This window comes from Salvelinus namaycush, chromosome 3 (genome assembly GCF_016432855.1).
Source record: "Salvelinus namaycush isolate Seneca chromosome 3, SaNama_1.0, whole genome shotgun sequence".
Lineage (NCBI taxonomy): Eukaryota > Metazoa > Chordata > Actinopteri > Salmoniformes > Salmonidae > Salvelinus > Salvelinus namaycush.
Window position 1 is genome coordinate 81,912,912 of NC_052309.1, and position 17,574 is coordinate 81,930,485.

At 45.9% G+C, this 17,574-nt stretch overlaps 1 protein-coding gene across 1 annotated transcript in view; it reads right to left on the reverse strand.

Moving 5' to 3' along the window:
• The window catches only part of adgrl1a (adhesion G protein-coupled receptor L1a), a 100,292-nt gene that overhangs the window by 55,364 nt on the left and 27,354 nt on the right, over window positions 1-17,574 (reverse strand). The window contains exons 2-3 of the mRNA XM_038988659.1: window positions 11,054-11,267; window positions 8,539-8,648 (exon numbers count right to left, since the gene is read on the reverse strand). Coding sequence (XP_038844587.1) covers window positions 8,539-8,648; window positions 11,054-11,267 — 324 coding nt within the window. The remainder of the gene's footprint in view (window positions 1-8,538; window positions 8,649-11,053; window positions 11,268-17,574) is intronic.

Below are 17,574 nucleotides of genomic sequence, written 5' to 3' on the forward strand. Positions count from 1 at the left end.
CTCATTGTGGCGGACGAATGAGTGGTGTGTGTGTTTGTGTGTGTGAGAGAGGTGTGTCTGTGTGTGTATGTGTGTGTGTGTGTGTGTGTGTGTGTGTGTGTGTGTGTGTGTGTGTGTGTGTGTGTGTGTGTGTGTGTGTGTGTGTGTGTGTGTGTGTGTGTTTCTTCCCTGCCACGTGGAAGGAGATGTGTCATGGACATGTGTCCGGCATGTTGCTGCCGCTGAACGTGTGAATGCTGTGTGAAGCCTTTTGGTCCCTGGAGAGCCTTGTCATGTGAAGTCATCACCTCTCTCATCAACAGTACAGCATGAGAGGTGTCTGTACTGGACACATTCCAGGAAAGAGGAGAAGAGGAGGAAGAAGAGGAGGAGGAAGAGATAGAGAGAGAGAGAGAGAGAGAGAGAGAGAGAGAGAGGGGGGGGCTTTTTGCATCACGGCATCAGAGCAAAAGAGCACCACCATCTCTATAGCTTTTATCATCAGACAGCTAGATCAGACGCTGGGAGAAACCCTGTGAAGAGAGTAGGAGTGGCAGCCATTTCATCCTTCAGGGGAGCATCTATGGGCTCATGTATGGGTCCCACGTGGCCAGGGCAGAGGGGCACCAGGAGGGCAGGAGGAGGGAGCTAACTCCCACTGCTAGAGCAGCCATTAGAGCATCGGAGCAAGAGGAGAGGGCGGAAGGAGGAGGGGGAGACTGAGGCGGGAGGAGGGGAGACTGAGGCGGGAGGAGGGGAGAGGGAGGCAGAAGGAAGGGAGAGGGCAGAAGGAGGAGGGGGAGAATGAGGCGGGAGGAGGGTAGACTGAGGCGGGAGGAGGTGGAGACTGAGACGGGAGGAGGGGAGAGGGAGGCAGAAGGAAGGGAGAGGGAGGCAGAAGGAAGGGAGAGGGCGGAAGAAGGAGGGGGAGAATGAGGCAGGATGAGGCTCACAGTGTCAGAACAGCATGGTGGACGGAGAAAGCGAGAGAGAGAGAGGCGAGAGCAAGATGCTCATGGCTGTAAACAGACACACTGTGGGCTGATGGGTAAAGTGGGGCCCTGCATGGTGCAGTGTGGAGGTTTGATGTGGTGTCTCTTTATGACAGTTATGTGTCAGACAGGGTCCAAGGGGGAGCAGGGGGTCCTTTATATCATGTTTCTGTGTGACCTGTTTTCTAAACACACACTACCTTCAGGGAGATAACAAAATTGTGTGTGTTGGTGTGGAGGGTGATGGAGTGGAGGAGAGGAGGTAGAATAAAGGAGAGGTAGAGAGAACGAGAGAGTGAAGCAGAGAAATGAGAATGAAGGAGAGAGGTAGAGAGAACGAGACTGCCCGAATAAAACAGGGATGAACTGCTTTGGTGAGGAAGAGGAGAGAAGGAGAAGAAAATAGGAAGATTTGATTTGTTGACGTCCTCTGGTCCTTGTCTGCTGCTCTGTAAAGTAGCACACACACACACACACACACACACACACACACACACACACACACACACACACACACACACACACACACACACACACACACACACACACACACACACACACACACACACACACACACACACACTGTGCATTGCGGGGTGTTAGTGTACAGTAGAGCCACCTGGGTCTCTGAGTGTCTGATTCATTCAGGCTCCATCGTAGGTCCCCTGGTGAGAATGAAAACCCAGGCTCCTCCTCTGCTCAGCACTGCTCTCCAGAACCCTATCAATTACCCCCACTGCTAACGAGGCCCAGCACGCTAACACAGAGCTACATATACACGGACACCTGAGGAGCACTGCAGGACAACCTTTCTTCTCCTCTCTCCTTCACCACACTGCTGAGAAATAGCATGCCCTCTCTCCTCTCCTGCTGTCTCTTCATCCTTCATTCATTTCTTCCAGGCTCAACCCAATCCTCCCATTTGTCGTTCACCAAACATGCGTCCCTGATGGTGTCCCTACACATATTTATAGAATCTCCCTTTCTGACATCATTGCATTTCTCTCTCTTTCTCTCTGAAACGTGTCAAACTACAACACAGTTCCCTTCTCCTGACAAACCCATTCCGACAAGTCAACTATACGTTACAGAAGCTTTGTGTCCAGAAAGGCACTTATATGATTACACGCCCCAGAATACATGTATGTGATTCAAATGTCCCGATCCGCAGTACACAGATCCAGTGGTGACTTATAGAAATGTATAGAAGGACATTATACAGAAGTTAAAGCTACTAAACAGTATAGAGTAGCACAGTACATGACGGTGATTTAACAATTTAATTATTCAGTTAGCTGCACTGTTATTATTCACAAGATAAGTTGGCCAACTGATGCAATAGCAGAAGGCCTGACTCTCCACTGAGAGTAACAGTCCTGGTCGTGTACCACAGATCTCCCCCCTGGAAAGAGCAGTGGGGATCAATAATGATGTAGTGCTACATTTACTGGGAGCAGGAACAGGTAGAGTTCCACTCCCCTCTCTGCTCTCTGCTCTCTGCTCTCTACATTTACTGGGAGCAGGAACAGGTAGAGTCCCACTCCCCTCTCTGCTCTCTGCTCTCTACATTTACTGGGAGCAGGAACAGGTAGAGTCCCACTCCCCTCTCTGCTCTCTGCTCTCTGCTCTCTACATTTACTGGGAGCAGGAACAGGTAGAGTCCCACTCCCCTCTCTGCTCTCTACATTCACTGGGAGCAGGAACAGGTAGAGTCCCACTCCCCTCTCTGCTCTCTACATTTACTGGGAGCAGGAACAGGTAGAGTCCCACTCCCCTCTCTGCTCTCTGCTCTCTACATTTACTGGGAGCAGGAACAGGTAGAGTTCCACTCCCCTCTCTACACTCTGCTCTCTGCTCTCTGCTCTCTACATTTACTGGGAGCAGGAACAGGTAGAGTCCCACTCCCCTCTCTGCTCTCTGCTCTCTACATTTACTGGGAGCAGGAACAGGTAGAGTCCCACTCCCCTCTCTACACTGCTCTCTGCTCTCTGCTCTCTGCTCTCTACATGTACTGGGAGCAGGAACAGGTAGAGTCCCACTCCCCTCTCTGCTCTCTACATTCACTGGGAGCAGGAACAGGTAGAGTCCCACTCCCCTCTCTGCTCTCTACATGTACTGGGAGCAGGAATAGGTAGAGTCCCACTCTCCTCTCTGCTCTCTGCTCTCTACATTTACTGGGAGCAGGAACAGGTAGAGTCCCACTCCCCTCTCTGCTCTCTACATGTACTGGGAGCAGGAATAGGTAGAGTCCCACTCCCCTCTCTGCTCTCTGCTCTCTACATTTACTGGGAGCAGGAACAGGTAGAGTCCCACTCCCCTCTCTGCTCTCTGCTCTCTACATGTACTGGGAGCAGGAACAGGTAGAGTCCCACTCCCCTCTCTGCTCTCTGCTCTCTACATTTACTGGGAGCAGGAACAGGTAGAGTCCCACTCCCCTCTCTGCTCTCTGCTCTCTACATTTACTGGGAGCAGGAACAGGTAGAGTCCCACTCCCCTCTCTGCTCTCTGCTCTCTACATTTACTGGGAGCAGGAACAGGTAGAGTCCCACTCTCCTCTCTGCACTCTCCTCTCTACACTCTCCTCTCTGCACTCTGCTTTCTGCACTCTCCTCTCTACACTCTCCTCTCTGCTCTCTGCATTCTCCTCTCTACACTCTGCTCTCTGCACTCTCCTCTCTACACTCTCCTCTCTGCTCTCTACATTTACTGGGAGCAGGAACAGGTAGAGTCCCACTCTCCTCTCTGCACTCTCCTCTCTGCACTCTCCTCTCTGCACTCTGCTCTCTGCACTCTCCTCTCTACACTCTCCTCTCTACACTCTGCTCTCTGCACTCTGCTCTCTGCACTCTCCTCTCTACACTCTGCTCTCTCCTCTCTGCACTCTCCTCTCTGCACTCTGCTCTCTGCACCCTCCTCTCTACACTCTCCTCTCTGCACTCTGCTTTCTGCACTCTCCTCTCTACACTCTCCTCTCTGCATTCTCCTCTCTACACTCTGCTCTCTGCACTCTCCTCTCTGCACTCTGCTCTCTGCACTCTCCTCTCTACACTCTGCTCTCTGCACTCTCCTCTCTGCACTCTCCTCTCTACACTCTCCTCTCTGCACTCTCCTCTCTACACTCTCCTCTCTGCTCTCTCCTCTCTGCACTCTGCACTCTCCTCTCTACACTCTCCTCTCTGCACTCTCCTCTCTACACTCTCCTCTCTGCTCTCTCCTCTCTGCACTCTGCTCTCTACATTTACTGGGAGCAGGAACAGGCAGAGTTCCACTCTCCTCTCTCCTCTCCTCTCTACTCTCTGCACTCTCCTCTCTGCACTCTGCTCTCTACATTTACTGGGAGCAGGAACAGGCAGAGTTCCACTCTCCTCTCTCCTCTCCTCTCTACTCTCTGCACTCTCCTCTCTCCTCTCCTCTCTGCTCTCTCCTCTCTGCACTCTGCTCTCTACATTTACTGGGAGCAGGAACAGGTAGAGTTCAACTCTCCTCTCTCCTCTCTACACTCTCCTCTCTCCTCTCTGCACTCTCCTCTCTACACTCTCCTCTCTACTCTCTGCACTCTCCTCTCTACACTCTCCTCTCTCCTCTCTGCACTCTGCTCTCTACATTTACTGGGTTCCTGCAGGCTTGGTCAGCAGCAGTTGTAGACGAACGTTACGGGTCTTTCCAACAACGCAGAGAGAAAGAACATAGAGAAATAATAGGAAAGGAATAACACCTAGTTATACAAGTACCAATAAATACACAATGAGTAACGATAACCTGGCTATATACACAAAGTACCAGTACCTAATCGATGTGAAGGGATACGAGGTAATTGAGGTAGATATGTACATATAACTAGGAATAAAGTGACTAGGCAACATGATATGAATCTACTGTGGTGTAGGATTTTTACTCCAGGAAATATATATATAGTATATTATAGTGTTGTTTAATGATGTGTGGTGAACTAGGAAATACATATATAGTATATTATAGTATAGTATAGTGTTGTTTAATGATGTGTGGTGAACTAGGAAATACATATAGTGTGTAGTATAGTATGGTATAATAAGGTATAGTTTATACAGTACACTCAGTATGTGTTGATAGAAGCCCGTTCTAAAGCAAGCCTTGACAGAGTGAATCTGTGGCTCTGTCACAACAGTTTGTCTTGCTGTGTTCTGCCCAGTGAAAACAAAGTGATGTCTCTGTAAGGGCTTGCAGGGTTTTTGGCTCTGTGAGATATGACTTGACTTGTTGGCTGTTGTTATGTTCTGCTGGCATGCTCACACATCCTAACACACACACACACACACACACAAACACACACACACTGGCCGCCTCTTCTGAGCTCATCTGACAGTGCTGTGTCGACTCAGCTGCTTCGCCTGTCCACCTCCACGTTTCACAAAGCACTGTGTGACATGCACACAGAGGACCCTGTCACACACACACTTGCACGCAAACCCCCCCCACACACACACACACAGATATACACACGTGTCATGCCTGCACGCATCATGCCAGCTACCAACAGCAGCGCTTTAAACACCATCCCTCTATCCCTAACCCCCATCCCTCACCCGTTAAGTAGAACCAAACAAACAAACATATGTCACCCATAAAGACACCAAAACACCCTACATTCCCAGTGAGCCATGAAAGATGGGGCATTACCAGAGCGATTAGCAGCAGCAAATTCAATTAATCTCTGCAGAGGGAGAGGGGTAGAGAGCGTGGGGGGATGGTACTCCCCTCTCCTGGTAATTAATAGAAGCCCAGTTAGTTGCCACTAGGTTTGGGATGAGGTGACCCTCTCCTGGTAATTAATAGAAGCCCAGTTAGTTGCCACTAGGTTTGGGATGAGGTGACCCTCTCCTGGTAATTAATAGAAGCCCAGTTAGTTGCCACTAGGTTTGGGATGAGGTGACCCTCTCCTGGTAATTAATAGAAGCCCAGTTAGTTGCCACTAGGTTTGGGATGAGGAGGACTGTAACACTGAATCTAATTCACTCAGGATCTATTTATATTCTGGTGGCAGAGCCCGACAACACGTAACGTGGTGCAGCGGAATGCGGCGCGGGTGGGGAGAACTAACGTGTATGTGTGTGTGTTTGCAAGTCTGGTCTGGCTCACAGCCCATCCCTGAGGGAGAGGAGAAGACTGACGGAGGACTGCTCTAATTGGCTCGTCTTTCTCACTTCAGACAGCTAAGACTTTTCATCACGACGCGATCAGGTTCCAATTTTCTCATAACCCTCCACCCTCCTTCCTTCAGATCCAATAAACAAGCTTCTTTAATAGAAGACGCAAATAGGAAAAATGCAAGTCAGCAGCTATTTAATCATCACTTTCAATTGGCTCCTGTGTACAGTCAGAGGGAAATGTCTGGTCTGGAATAAGAGAGAATAAGAGAGGATGGAAGAGGAAACTATTTATTTATAACCCAGGACCAGATCACCACCTAACAACAAAACAACACCAGAGGAGAGCCACATAAAGTAGAACATAGCAACCAGGGGCCAGCCAACCTGACCACCACAACAAGTCAACTCACATCTCAGGGCTACATTCAGAGAGAGAGATGATAGAGGACACTGAAAGAGGACATGATCTCACCCAAAGGCTGCAGGGCAAAAGAGAGTGAGAAGAAGAAAGATAACACAGACTAGAAAATCTTCCCCAACAGCAATGGTCACAGTTATAACTGTTACTGTTGCGATGGTAACAGGATTCAACCCTGAACTACAGTATATATCTAGAGGCAGGTTAGCTGAGGGCCTGTGAGCACCGAGCAGAGGAGGGTCAGAGTTCATCGTAATCTTAAAGGGGCACAGCCAGCCAGGTAGGACAGCCCCCCTAGAGGCCTGGAGGCCCTGCTGCACTTTGTGTTGTACTTGGACAGTTGAAAGTGGAGTGTTGGGACAACTCCTACAGGTGACAGTGGAGTGTTGGGACAACTCCTACAGGTGACAGTGGAGTGTTGGGACAACTCCTACAGGTGACAGTGGAGTGTTGGGACAACTCCTACAACCTGCAAAGAAACAAGAAAGCGACAGCGGAAGATAAAGAGAGGGATGGAAAGAGATGAGATCAATGGAGAGAGTGAAAGAAATGTGGCAATGGATAAAGAGTTATAGAAGAACGGCATTAAACAAAGAGAGAGAAGGTTGACAGAGAAGGAGAGATGAAAAAAGGCGATATTGACATCGAGATATGTTGAGAGGAAGAGAGGAGTGTGAGAATTCAGAGAAGAGGTCAGGGAGTTGTTGATGTCGGTTTTACTTTCTTCAGTTCCTGTACTCACGGCTCCCTGAAGGAAAAAACATAGACATTCACCCACAGAGTATCTTTTACCCACCTCTTCCCTTCATCCCTCCCATAGTCACCAATCAAGCCCCCCCCCCACACACACACCACACTTCTGTCTCTTCCCAGTGGAGGGGGGATGAGGCGGCAGCCCCCCTGGAATACTCCTGCACAGTGAGAGGATCAATGCTGAGAGTAATAGTACATGAGGAGGAGGGGACACTGTCTGAGCAGAGATTTTCACATGACTGAGGCTCCACACAACACCAGAATCCTCACCCTGTCTGCCTGTGTTCTTGTGTACTTGTGTGTGTGCGTGCTTTAGGGTTTGAGTGAGAGTGTGTGAGAGACAGTGCGTGATGTGGGTGTGGGTTTCTGTGCGTATTTGTGTATGTGTGTGTGTGTGTGTTTGTACTTGTGTTTGTGCGTGTGTATGAGCAACAGAGCGCGTGTGTAATGTGTGTGTACGTGTGTGTGTGTGTGTGTGTGTATGTCACACCTGCCACGGAGATGTGAGCAGCACCCGAGGAAGCCGGCAGCCAGTTACCATGGGGATATTGAAATGTGCACATCTTCAGGGTCATGTGGTCTAAAATAAGCCCTTTGCTGTCTGTGTTAACATTCCCATTGTGGCATGATGACACAGACACACTCTCCTGCCTCCCAGTCTCACTGCGGCCAATTTTCATTGTTATTGGAAATCAGAGGGACTACTAAGGTGTTTGGAACCAGATAAAGCAAACTAGCAGGCCCAGGGGTGAACGTGTGTGTGAGTGTGGTGGTGTGTGTTACCGCTATGATCGGCAATAAAGGCTGACCCCTCGCTGTACTCGCTGTATGAAGTGCTTATCTGCCATGGTGTTTGTGGAGCACCTTCCCCGTGTGAAAATCTCTCTCAGCCTCTGGAGCGTTGCACTGTCGATGGAGAAAAAGGGTTTAGTGCTGTGTGTGTGTGTGTGTGTGTGTGTGTGTGTGTGTGTGTGTGTGTGTGTGTGTGTGTGTGTGTGTGTGTGTGTGTGTGTGTGTGTGTGTGTGTGTGTGTGTGTGTAAGAGAGAGAGAGAGCAAGAGCGAGAGAGCAATGTGTGTCTGTCTGGTCTGGTCTTGGTCTGTCTGTTTGTGTGTGTGGCTGAGTGTGTGAGAGAGAGAGTCTGTGTGTGTTGGTGTGAATGCCAGTCAGTTGTTGAGAGGGCTGAGAGGGGTTAGGTGGGGGAGAAGGGGGATGGGGGGTGGGGAAGTGGGTAAGGGGTGTGGGAGATGGGGGGTCTGGGTACTCACTGTAGGGGACACACTCGTACTGTATCTCCAGGTACTTGTAGGTCCCTGGGCAGGGGTCTGGGAACACATCGGACCCTGCCACGACCACACACTGGGTACGGTTATTACACCTGTCCCACAGAGAGAGAGAGAGAGAGAGAGAGAGAGAGAGAGAGAGAGAGAGAGAGAGAGAGAGAGAGAGAGAGAGAGAGATAGAAAGAGCGAGAGAGATAGAGAGAGAGAGAGAACATCAAAAGGAACACAAAATTCAACATACCAATTAGGATCTGGCTAAAAATACTTGAATCAGTTATAGAACCCATTGCCCTTTATGGTTGTGAGGTCTGGGGTCCGCTCACCAACCAAGAATTCACAAAATGGGACAAACACCAAATTGAGACTCTGCATGCAGAATTATGCAAAAATATCCTCTGTGTTCAACGTAAAACAGCAAATAATGTATGCAGAGTAGAATTAGGCGGATACCCGCTAATTATCAAAATCCAGAAAAGAGATGTTAAATTCTACAACCACCTAAAAGGAAACAATTCCCAAACCTTCCATAACAAAGCCATCACCTACAGAGAGATGAACCTGGAGAAGACTCTGTTCACAAACACAAACACACCCCGCAGAGCCCCAGGACAGCAACACAATTAGAACCAACCAAATCATGAGAAAACAAAAATATAATTACTTGACACATTGGAAAGAATTTACTAAAACAAATAGAATGCTATTGGACCCTAAACAGAGAGTACACAGTGGCAGAATATCTGACCACTGTGACTGACCCAAAATGAAGGACATCTTTGACTATGTACAGACAGTCAGCATAGCCTTGCTATTGAGAAAGGCTGCCCACCGAAGGCAGACCTGGCTCTCAAGAGAAGACAGACTATGTGCACACTGCCCACAAAATGAGGTGGAAATTGACCTGCACTTCCTATCCTCCTACCAAATGTATGACCATATTAGAGACACATATTTCCCTCAGATTACCTAGACCCACAAAGAATTTGAAAACAAATCCAATTTTGATAAACTCCAATATCTATTGGGTGAAATACCACAGTGTGCCATCACAGCAGCAAGATTTGTGACCTGTTGCCACAAGAAAAGGGTGAAGTGAAGAACAAACACCATTGTTAATACAGCCTATATTTATGTTTATTTATTTTCCCTTTTGTACTTTTTGCACATCATTACAACACTGTATAAATACATAATATGACATTTGAGTGTAATGTTTACTGTTAATTTTGTATTGTTTATTTATCTTTTGTTTATTCTCTATTTCACTTTCTTTGGCAATGTAAACATATGTTTCCCTTGCCAATAAAGCCCCTTAAGGATCCACCCCTTTTGTAAATTTTCGCCTAAAATGACATACCCAAATCTAACTGCCTGAAGCTCAGGCTCAGGACCTGAAGCAAGGATATGTATATTCTTGATACCATTTGAAAGGAAACACTTTGAAGTTTATGGAAATGTGAAATGAATGTAGGAGAATATAACACATTAGATCTGGTAAAAGATAATTCAAAGAAAAAGACATGCGTTTTTTTGTACCGTCATCTTTGACATGCAAGAGAAAGGCCATAATGTATTATTCCAGCCCAGGTGCAATTTAGATTTTGGCCATTAGATGGCAGCAGTGTATGCGCAAAGTTTTAAACTGATCCAATGAACCATTGCAGTTCTGGTCAAAATGTTGTGTCAACACTGCCCAAATGTGCCTAATTGGTTTATTAATCACTTTTCAAGTTCATAACTGTGCACTCTCCTCAAACAATAGCATGGTATTATTTCACTGTAATAACTACTGTAAATTGGACAGTGCAGATAGATTAACAATAATCTAAGCTTTCTGCCAATATCAGATATGTCTATGTCCTGGGAAATGTTCTTGTTACTTACAACCTCATGCTAATTGCATTAGCCTATGTTAGCTCAACCGTCCCACGGGGGACCCACCGATCCTGTAGAAATTGAAATTGAATTGAAATTGAAATTGAATTGAGAGTGAGAGAGAGAGAGTGAGAGAAACATGGGAACAGAGAAATAAAACTAGACAGAGGAGAGAGAGAGAGAAACATGAATGAGGACATTGAGAGAATGACAGAAGAGACAAAAGAGAAGAGGCAGAAACATGTCCTTGGGGCTAAAGATGGAGGGAACGGGTCGGAAGGGGGTCATTTCACACTAGACTAGATCATGTGACAGCTGGACCTGAGGGGATGAGGCGACGGAGGGATGAGGGAGGAAGAGGGGGAAGAGTGCCGTAAGAGTCTCCCTCCCCCGATGGCTTGTGAGTGTGAGCAATTAAAGGTGAGAGAATGGGGGGGACTAGTGCTGCTAAGACACACACACGCACGCACGCACGCACGCACGCACGCACGCACGCACGCACGCACACACACACACACACACACACACACACACACACACACACACACACACACACACACACACACACACACACACACACACACACACACCTACCCACCCAACCCTCCCACCTCCCCACACGTACCTCTGTGACATGATCTTGAAGGCGTCAGGCAGGTAACACTGCACGTTCTCCATTTGGAAGGGGTCAGCGTCACAGATCTTGTCGTCCGTGCGGCCGTAGTTGGCCGTCTCAATCATGATGACATCACTGCCAGGGCAGCGCAGCTCGATGGGGTATCCCTCGCACGCCAGCTCTCTACGCATCAGGCCGAAGGGCATCGCTGACCGACTCAGAGCTACAGCAGAGAGAGAGAAAGAGAGAGAGAGAAGGAGAGAAAGAGAGAGATAAAGTGTGTTATTGACAATGTAAGTGCATGGTATGAAATAGGAGGGAAATCATATAAACAAACGGCAGACATACCACTCTCTGTAGAATAACAGAAACAGCATAAAGCAAATGGCTAGGTAGAGAAAATGCTAGTCATCATGTACAGTAGCAGAAAGACAGGGCCTAAGAGCAGAATTTGTATTTTTACATAGCAGTTAGAATGTAACATAAACACAATGAGACCATCATCTCAATTCACAGAGGACACAACTAAAAACAGTGTAGCCAGCCTCATAGACAGAGAGTGCAAGTGGACGTTGGATCCTAAAAGAGCACTTCCAGGCCAGGCCTGCCTCCCAAATGGCACCCTATTCCCTATAGTACACACATTATTTTTAATAAGGAATAGGGTGCCATTTGAGACACACACCAGCTCTCCCAATCATGATATTTACCCACTCTGAGAGGCAAAGTGTTAAACTTTCTGGCTTGTTCCATTAACAGACTCCCACACACACAGCCAGCAGCTCAATCCCCACCACTCGGACACGCACGTGTCTGACGCACAGCTCTGAAATAGAATGTCCTCACTTCACGCCTGCCTTCCAGCCGACGTCAACATTACACCTGAGTAGGGCTCACCTCCATACGGAGAGGGATAATGAGGGAGGGAGAGGAGGAGACAAGAAAATACATTGAACAGAGAAGAGAAGAGGACCTGAGAGAGGGAGAGAGAATCTCACCCTAGCCTCAGGCAGGGCCTCTCTGTACGAGGGCTGGCAGGCCCCTAGGCTCCCTCCCCCCACCTGTGTCATCAGTCCGTTTGCCATTTGTACGCCCACTCCATGCAATCAGAAGACTGAGAGGACAGCTAGGAGAGAGAGAGCTGGCGCGGCAGACAGAGAGAGGGGGCAGCCAGGGTAGCGGGGGTTAATCGCTGTGCCAGGGCTGAGAGGGCCACAGACATGCACAGAGACACTCTCCCTCTCCTCCATCCGCCTCTCCATCTACTCCATCTCTCTCTCCCTCTCCTCCATCCGCCTCTCCATCTACTCCATCTCTCTCTCCCTCTCCTCCATCCGCCTCTCCATCTCTCTTCATCTGCACAAGTAGGCTTTCTAACGGCCTCTGCATTCAGACCTTCAACAAATTCAGTCCTACTCAGCTCACCACAAAATGGCTGCAGCCTTGGCATGTACTCCACAAAGTCCTGTAGGTAAGCTCCAAAAAAATGCCATATTGTTAAGTTTAGAAGAATGAAAATTGAGGTGCTTGTATAATTGTTCCGCATTGAACAAAACTTGATATAGTGCCATTCATCAAGCCTTGGGCCTGCATGCAGCTCCCCCTATAGGTCAATGGTGAAAATGCACTTGTCTGCATTTCATTTTGGGTCGTCGCTTCCCCTGAGTTGGATCTATGTGGCCCTGCATTTGCTGTTTTCTCACCCGGCTGGTATGTTTTGACAGTGTGTTTAAAAGTGCAAATGAAAACATCTTCACTTGAACTTGATTGGTCAACTCTCCCAGCCTTCCTCCATCAATTGACATAATTTGTATATTTGAGTTGCTGCAGTTCAGACTTGTGGCTCTCTCACCTTGCCCACTCTGAGAGCTGCAAAAACTGAAAATCAGTCACCAAAGATAGGGGATAAAATGCAAAAAGGCTAAAAAGCAAGAATGTTGTTCAAATGTGCTCAACCAGGCGGTTGATATGTCAGTAAAAGGTACTATAGAGTAAGAATATGGTAAATAATTGTTTTATTAAAAATAATTATTTGGTGAAAAATATTATTGAATTGATGTCAAAACACTATATTATGCAACATACATTGATTAAACAATATTTCATGCCCCTTGTGGTAAATTAATCCATATTCAGACTAAAGAACGCCTATAAAATAATGCCTTTAATTGTAATAAAAAACTGCACTCAAATTGTCACATATCTGAAATTGTAGTCTGAACATGTGGAAAACATGATGGAGGAATATGGATAAATTGAAATGTAAGAAAAGCATTTTGGGGGACATTGTACTATATTCCACACAGATTCATTTAAATGTAATTCAATATTTATGTTTGGACACACAAAATGATCATAATTTGTTGAAATTTGCCATCAGTCCTCATATAAAGTGATACTGTGAGATTCAGATGAACTCATGGATATGATTTCAAACTGTTTGTCTCTGTGTGACATAAAGGAAGTGCGAGGTAGTTGTACGGGCCAATAGGAACTGGTGTTAGCTCAACGACTGGAAGTCTACAGCTACATACGGAACAAGAGATGTGCTTTTTGTGGTGGGGAACTAAGCATAGCCTCCCCTCAATGAAAGCTGGGTTTGTATCCTGCCCAATGCATTCACCAAGTAGCCAAGCCAATCCATAAAGGGTTTTGGTCGTGAGACTGCCCTGAAATAAATCTTAATCATCAAATACTTTTTTAAAGATCACATTTGGGAGCAGCAAAACAGTGAGCGGACATTCTCATGTGTCCATACGCCCATCATGGAATGAGAAATGTGATGATGCCGGTGACCCTCGTATTTACAAACATAGTTTACCTGTAACAATTTCTTGTTAGGGGTTCAAGCAGCGAAGCTGCAAGAAACCATATTGTACTTGTTGGTTCCCCAGCAGTGAGCTCCCTTTTCCTACTCAAAGAGCTTAAGAGAGTTGTAGCGCTTCCCAGACACAGCCCATCTGTAAATAGCCCATCCAACTACCTACCTCATCCCCATATTGTTTTAATTTACTTTTTTTGCTCTTTTGCACACCAGTATTTCTACTTGCACATCATCATCTGCACATCTATCACTCCAGTGTTAATTTGCTAAATTGTAATTACTTCGCTACTATAGCCTATTTATTGCCTTACTCCATTTGCACACACTGTATATAGATTTTTCTATTGTGTTATTGACTGTACTATTGTTTATTCCATGTGTAACTCTGTGTTGTTGTTTTTAGTCGCACTGCTATGCTTTATCTTGGCCAGGTTTCAGTTGTAAATGAGAACTTGTTCTCAACTGGCCTACCTGGTTAAATAAAGGTGAAAAAAAAATGTCTCACTATATTGTCTAAACATGTCTCCCTCAATAAGTCTGTCTCATTCTACCTGTTGATGTTTCAATGGTGCCAAGGATAGTTCCAGTTTTTATATGCTCTGATGTTTGCCTCTCTATGGCACACCAGGTCTGATTCCAGCAACATGTGCTGTTTGTGCTGTTTGGGTCCTTCCACTTCTTCTACATCTAAACAAGGCAAAGGTCTGGAATTAATAAGAGGCGTGTTACAGCACTATAGCAGACTTTTAAAGATCATTTATGCTTGAGCCGTCATGCGTAGTGTTTCCTGTGAATTTGATCTCTGCAAACATCTGGGAAAATGCCTTTAAAAGGCTCCTAGAGAGCAATAGTAATGGTGTCTTTTTGTAGGCACTAACGTAGGCTAACACTGTCATGGCTCGCTGGCCAAAGCTTATGAGGAAATTAATGTTTTTTTGGGAGGGATTCAGGATAAACGCTGAAAATAAGGTCTGTGGTAAACACAGACATAGGAGATCTGATACGTGTTATTCTATGAGATAATCTTCATCAGCTAACATAACTTTTTGTGAATTTTGAAGCATTTATGTAATCAAAAGAAGCAAAAAGCTAACGATGTGCTAACATGTAAAAAGATAAAACTACACCTCAGGTCGCGTGCCTTTGGCATTGAGCTAACCGGCTTAGCTTACCTTATCAGGCTTAGTTTACCTTATCAGGCTTAGCTTACCTTATCAGGCTTAGTTTACCTTATCAGGCTTAGCTTACCTTATCAGGCTTAGCTTACCTTATCAGGCTTAGCTTACCTTATCAGACTTAGCTTACCTTATCAGGCTTAGCTTACCTTATCAGGCTTAGCTTACCTTATCAGGCTTAGCTTACCTTATCAGGCTTAGCTTACCTTATCAGGCTTAGTTTACCTTATCAGGCTTAGCTTACCTTATCAGGCTTAGCTTACCTTATCAGACTTAGCTTACCTTATCAGGCTTAGCTTACCTTATCAGGCTTAGCTTACCTTATCAGGCTTAGCTTACCTTATCAGGCTTAGCTTACCTTATCAGACTTAGCTTACCTTATCAGACTTAGCTTACCTTATCAGGCTTAGCTTACCTTATCAGGCTTAGCTTACCTTATCAGGCTTAGCTTACCTTATCAGGCTTAGCTTACCTTATCAGGCTTAGCTTACCTTATCAGACTTAGCTTACCTTATCAGGCTTAGCTTACCTTATCAGGCTTAGCTTACCTTATCAGACTTAGCTTACCTTATCAGATTTAGCTTACCTTATCAGACGGACACAAAGTCTCCTCTAGACAACATCGTTAGGGAAATGATAAAATGAGCACCTTCCCGCTGAGGAGATATGGTTGTAGCCTGGAGCAAAACAATATACCATCGTTGCATTTTTGTTCGAGCTGGTAAGCAGTAAGCTAACTAAGCTAACTAGCTTTTAGGCGGACTAGTGTAGCATAGACTAGTTTGCATGGTCGGCGTAGTGACGTGAAAATGCTTGCTACTAACGCTGAAGTTCAAGTTCTCTGACAGTTAGCGACTCATTAGCAAGTGACTTATTTTGAGAACGTAAAGGCTTTATAATTCCTAAAGGTCATGTTAACTGACTGTTATCACCTCATAGAACAAAACATAGAAGATATCCTAAGCTTGTGTTAACCTCAGACCTTATTTTCAGCGTTTATCCCAAATAGGAATAGCAAACGAACCAGAGGTAGAAAATGATCATTCCTTTCCGTTATTTAGGACTACAAGCTGGCAAGCGCTATTGTCGACTGTCTAGCGCGCTGCGCTATAACTCCACATGGGTTGAATCCCGGCCAAAGTCCCATTGCCCATTCACCCATTCCTCTTTTCATATATTTTATTAATGCAAGACAAAACACGCAAGCTTTGTATTTAACACACCACTTTGAAAGTGAGAGTATCAACATTTTACTGGGATTTCTGATGGATTGTCATCATTGTTGAGATTGTTGCATATTTGTAACTATATCAGGTTTTGTTAAGCGCGAATTTCAATGCTTCTATACCAAAGTGAATAATTTTGGAGCTTACCTAGTGGACTAACAGTCAGAGCTCAGAGGCAGAGGGACTAGAGTTGGCAGGGGAGCTCTCCCTGGTGATGAAGGACAGCCAGTACATATGAGTGGAGTTTTCCACTGCCAGCTAGACAGATAACTGCTGTCCATGGTGCTGAAGGAGTTATGACGAGAATACGTCTATAGAAATGCTTTTGGAGAGCAATAACCATTGGAGTCTGGCTATGGTTTCTTCTACATCAGACAGACTAGAATAACCAATGGAGCTAGCAATGGATTGCGCTACATCAGAGTGACTGCAAAGTCTATGGGAGGGAACAGTCCATGGTACTGAAAACAGAATGATAGGTAGTGATAAGCTCTTTACAACCTTGAATCAACAGAGGGAACATTTTACACATTAAGTCTGCCCCTTTCTTTGATCGGTCCCATTTTCTCAATTTACCTCAGAGTCAAAGCTAGCTATCTCCAACCAACCCGATTTGACAAGAGAGCTTTAAAAAGCTGCTGCTCTCCTCACCTACTTAGCCCTCTTATACTACCCTGACCAGACTGTATTAGCAGTTGAGAAAGGCAGGATGCCGAAAAGCTGGGTTCTATGCTGGCTTATTGATATAATTAATTAAAATGAATGAAAAATGACTGAATAAAGCATATAAACAGGCTGTATTCGAGACAAGATGGAACACACAGAACAGAACAGGCCTGTTTTCCTTGGCAGCTGATGATGAGGCTCTGGGTGAATTAGATTTCAGTCTATCCATTCAGGAAATGTGCCCGTACGGGTCAACGTCAATGTCAGTCATTTCCAGAGATGCTGTGTAGCTGCAGCTAAATGACTCACTGCACTGAGACTAGCTCATATTTCTAAACGTCACCCATTCATGCAGCTGCATCACTTGGGTAATGTTGTGTCAGTGTGTAACTAAGGACATTAAGGCTGAATAGCCAGATCAAATTTATTTAAAATCCTTTATGCCTCACCAGCATAATATTTCTTCGTAACGGCCTTATAAAAACACACCCAGACAAAGACAGCAAAAACACATTAATATTAGGAACACAGATGGCTCACACTCTCTCACCCGCTCTCTCACAAACATTCTAATAAATGCATGCATAGTCGCCCACACACACAGACAGAGAGACAGACACATGCACACACACACACACA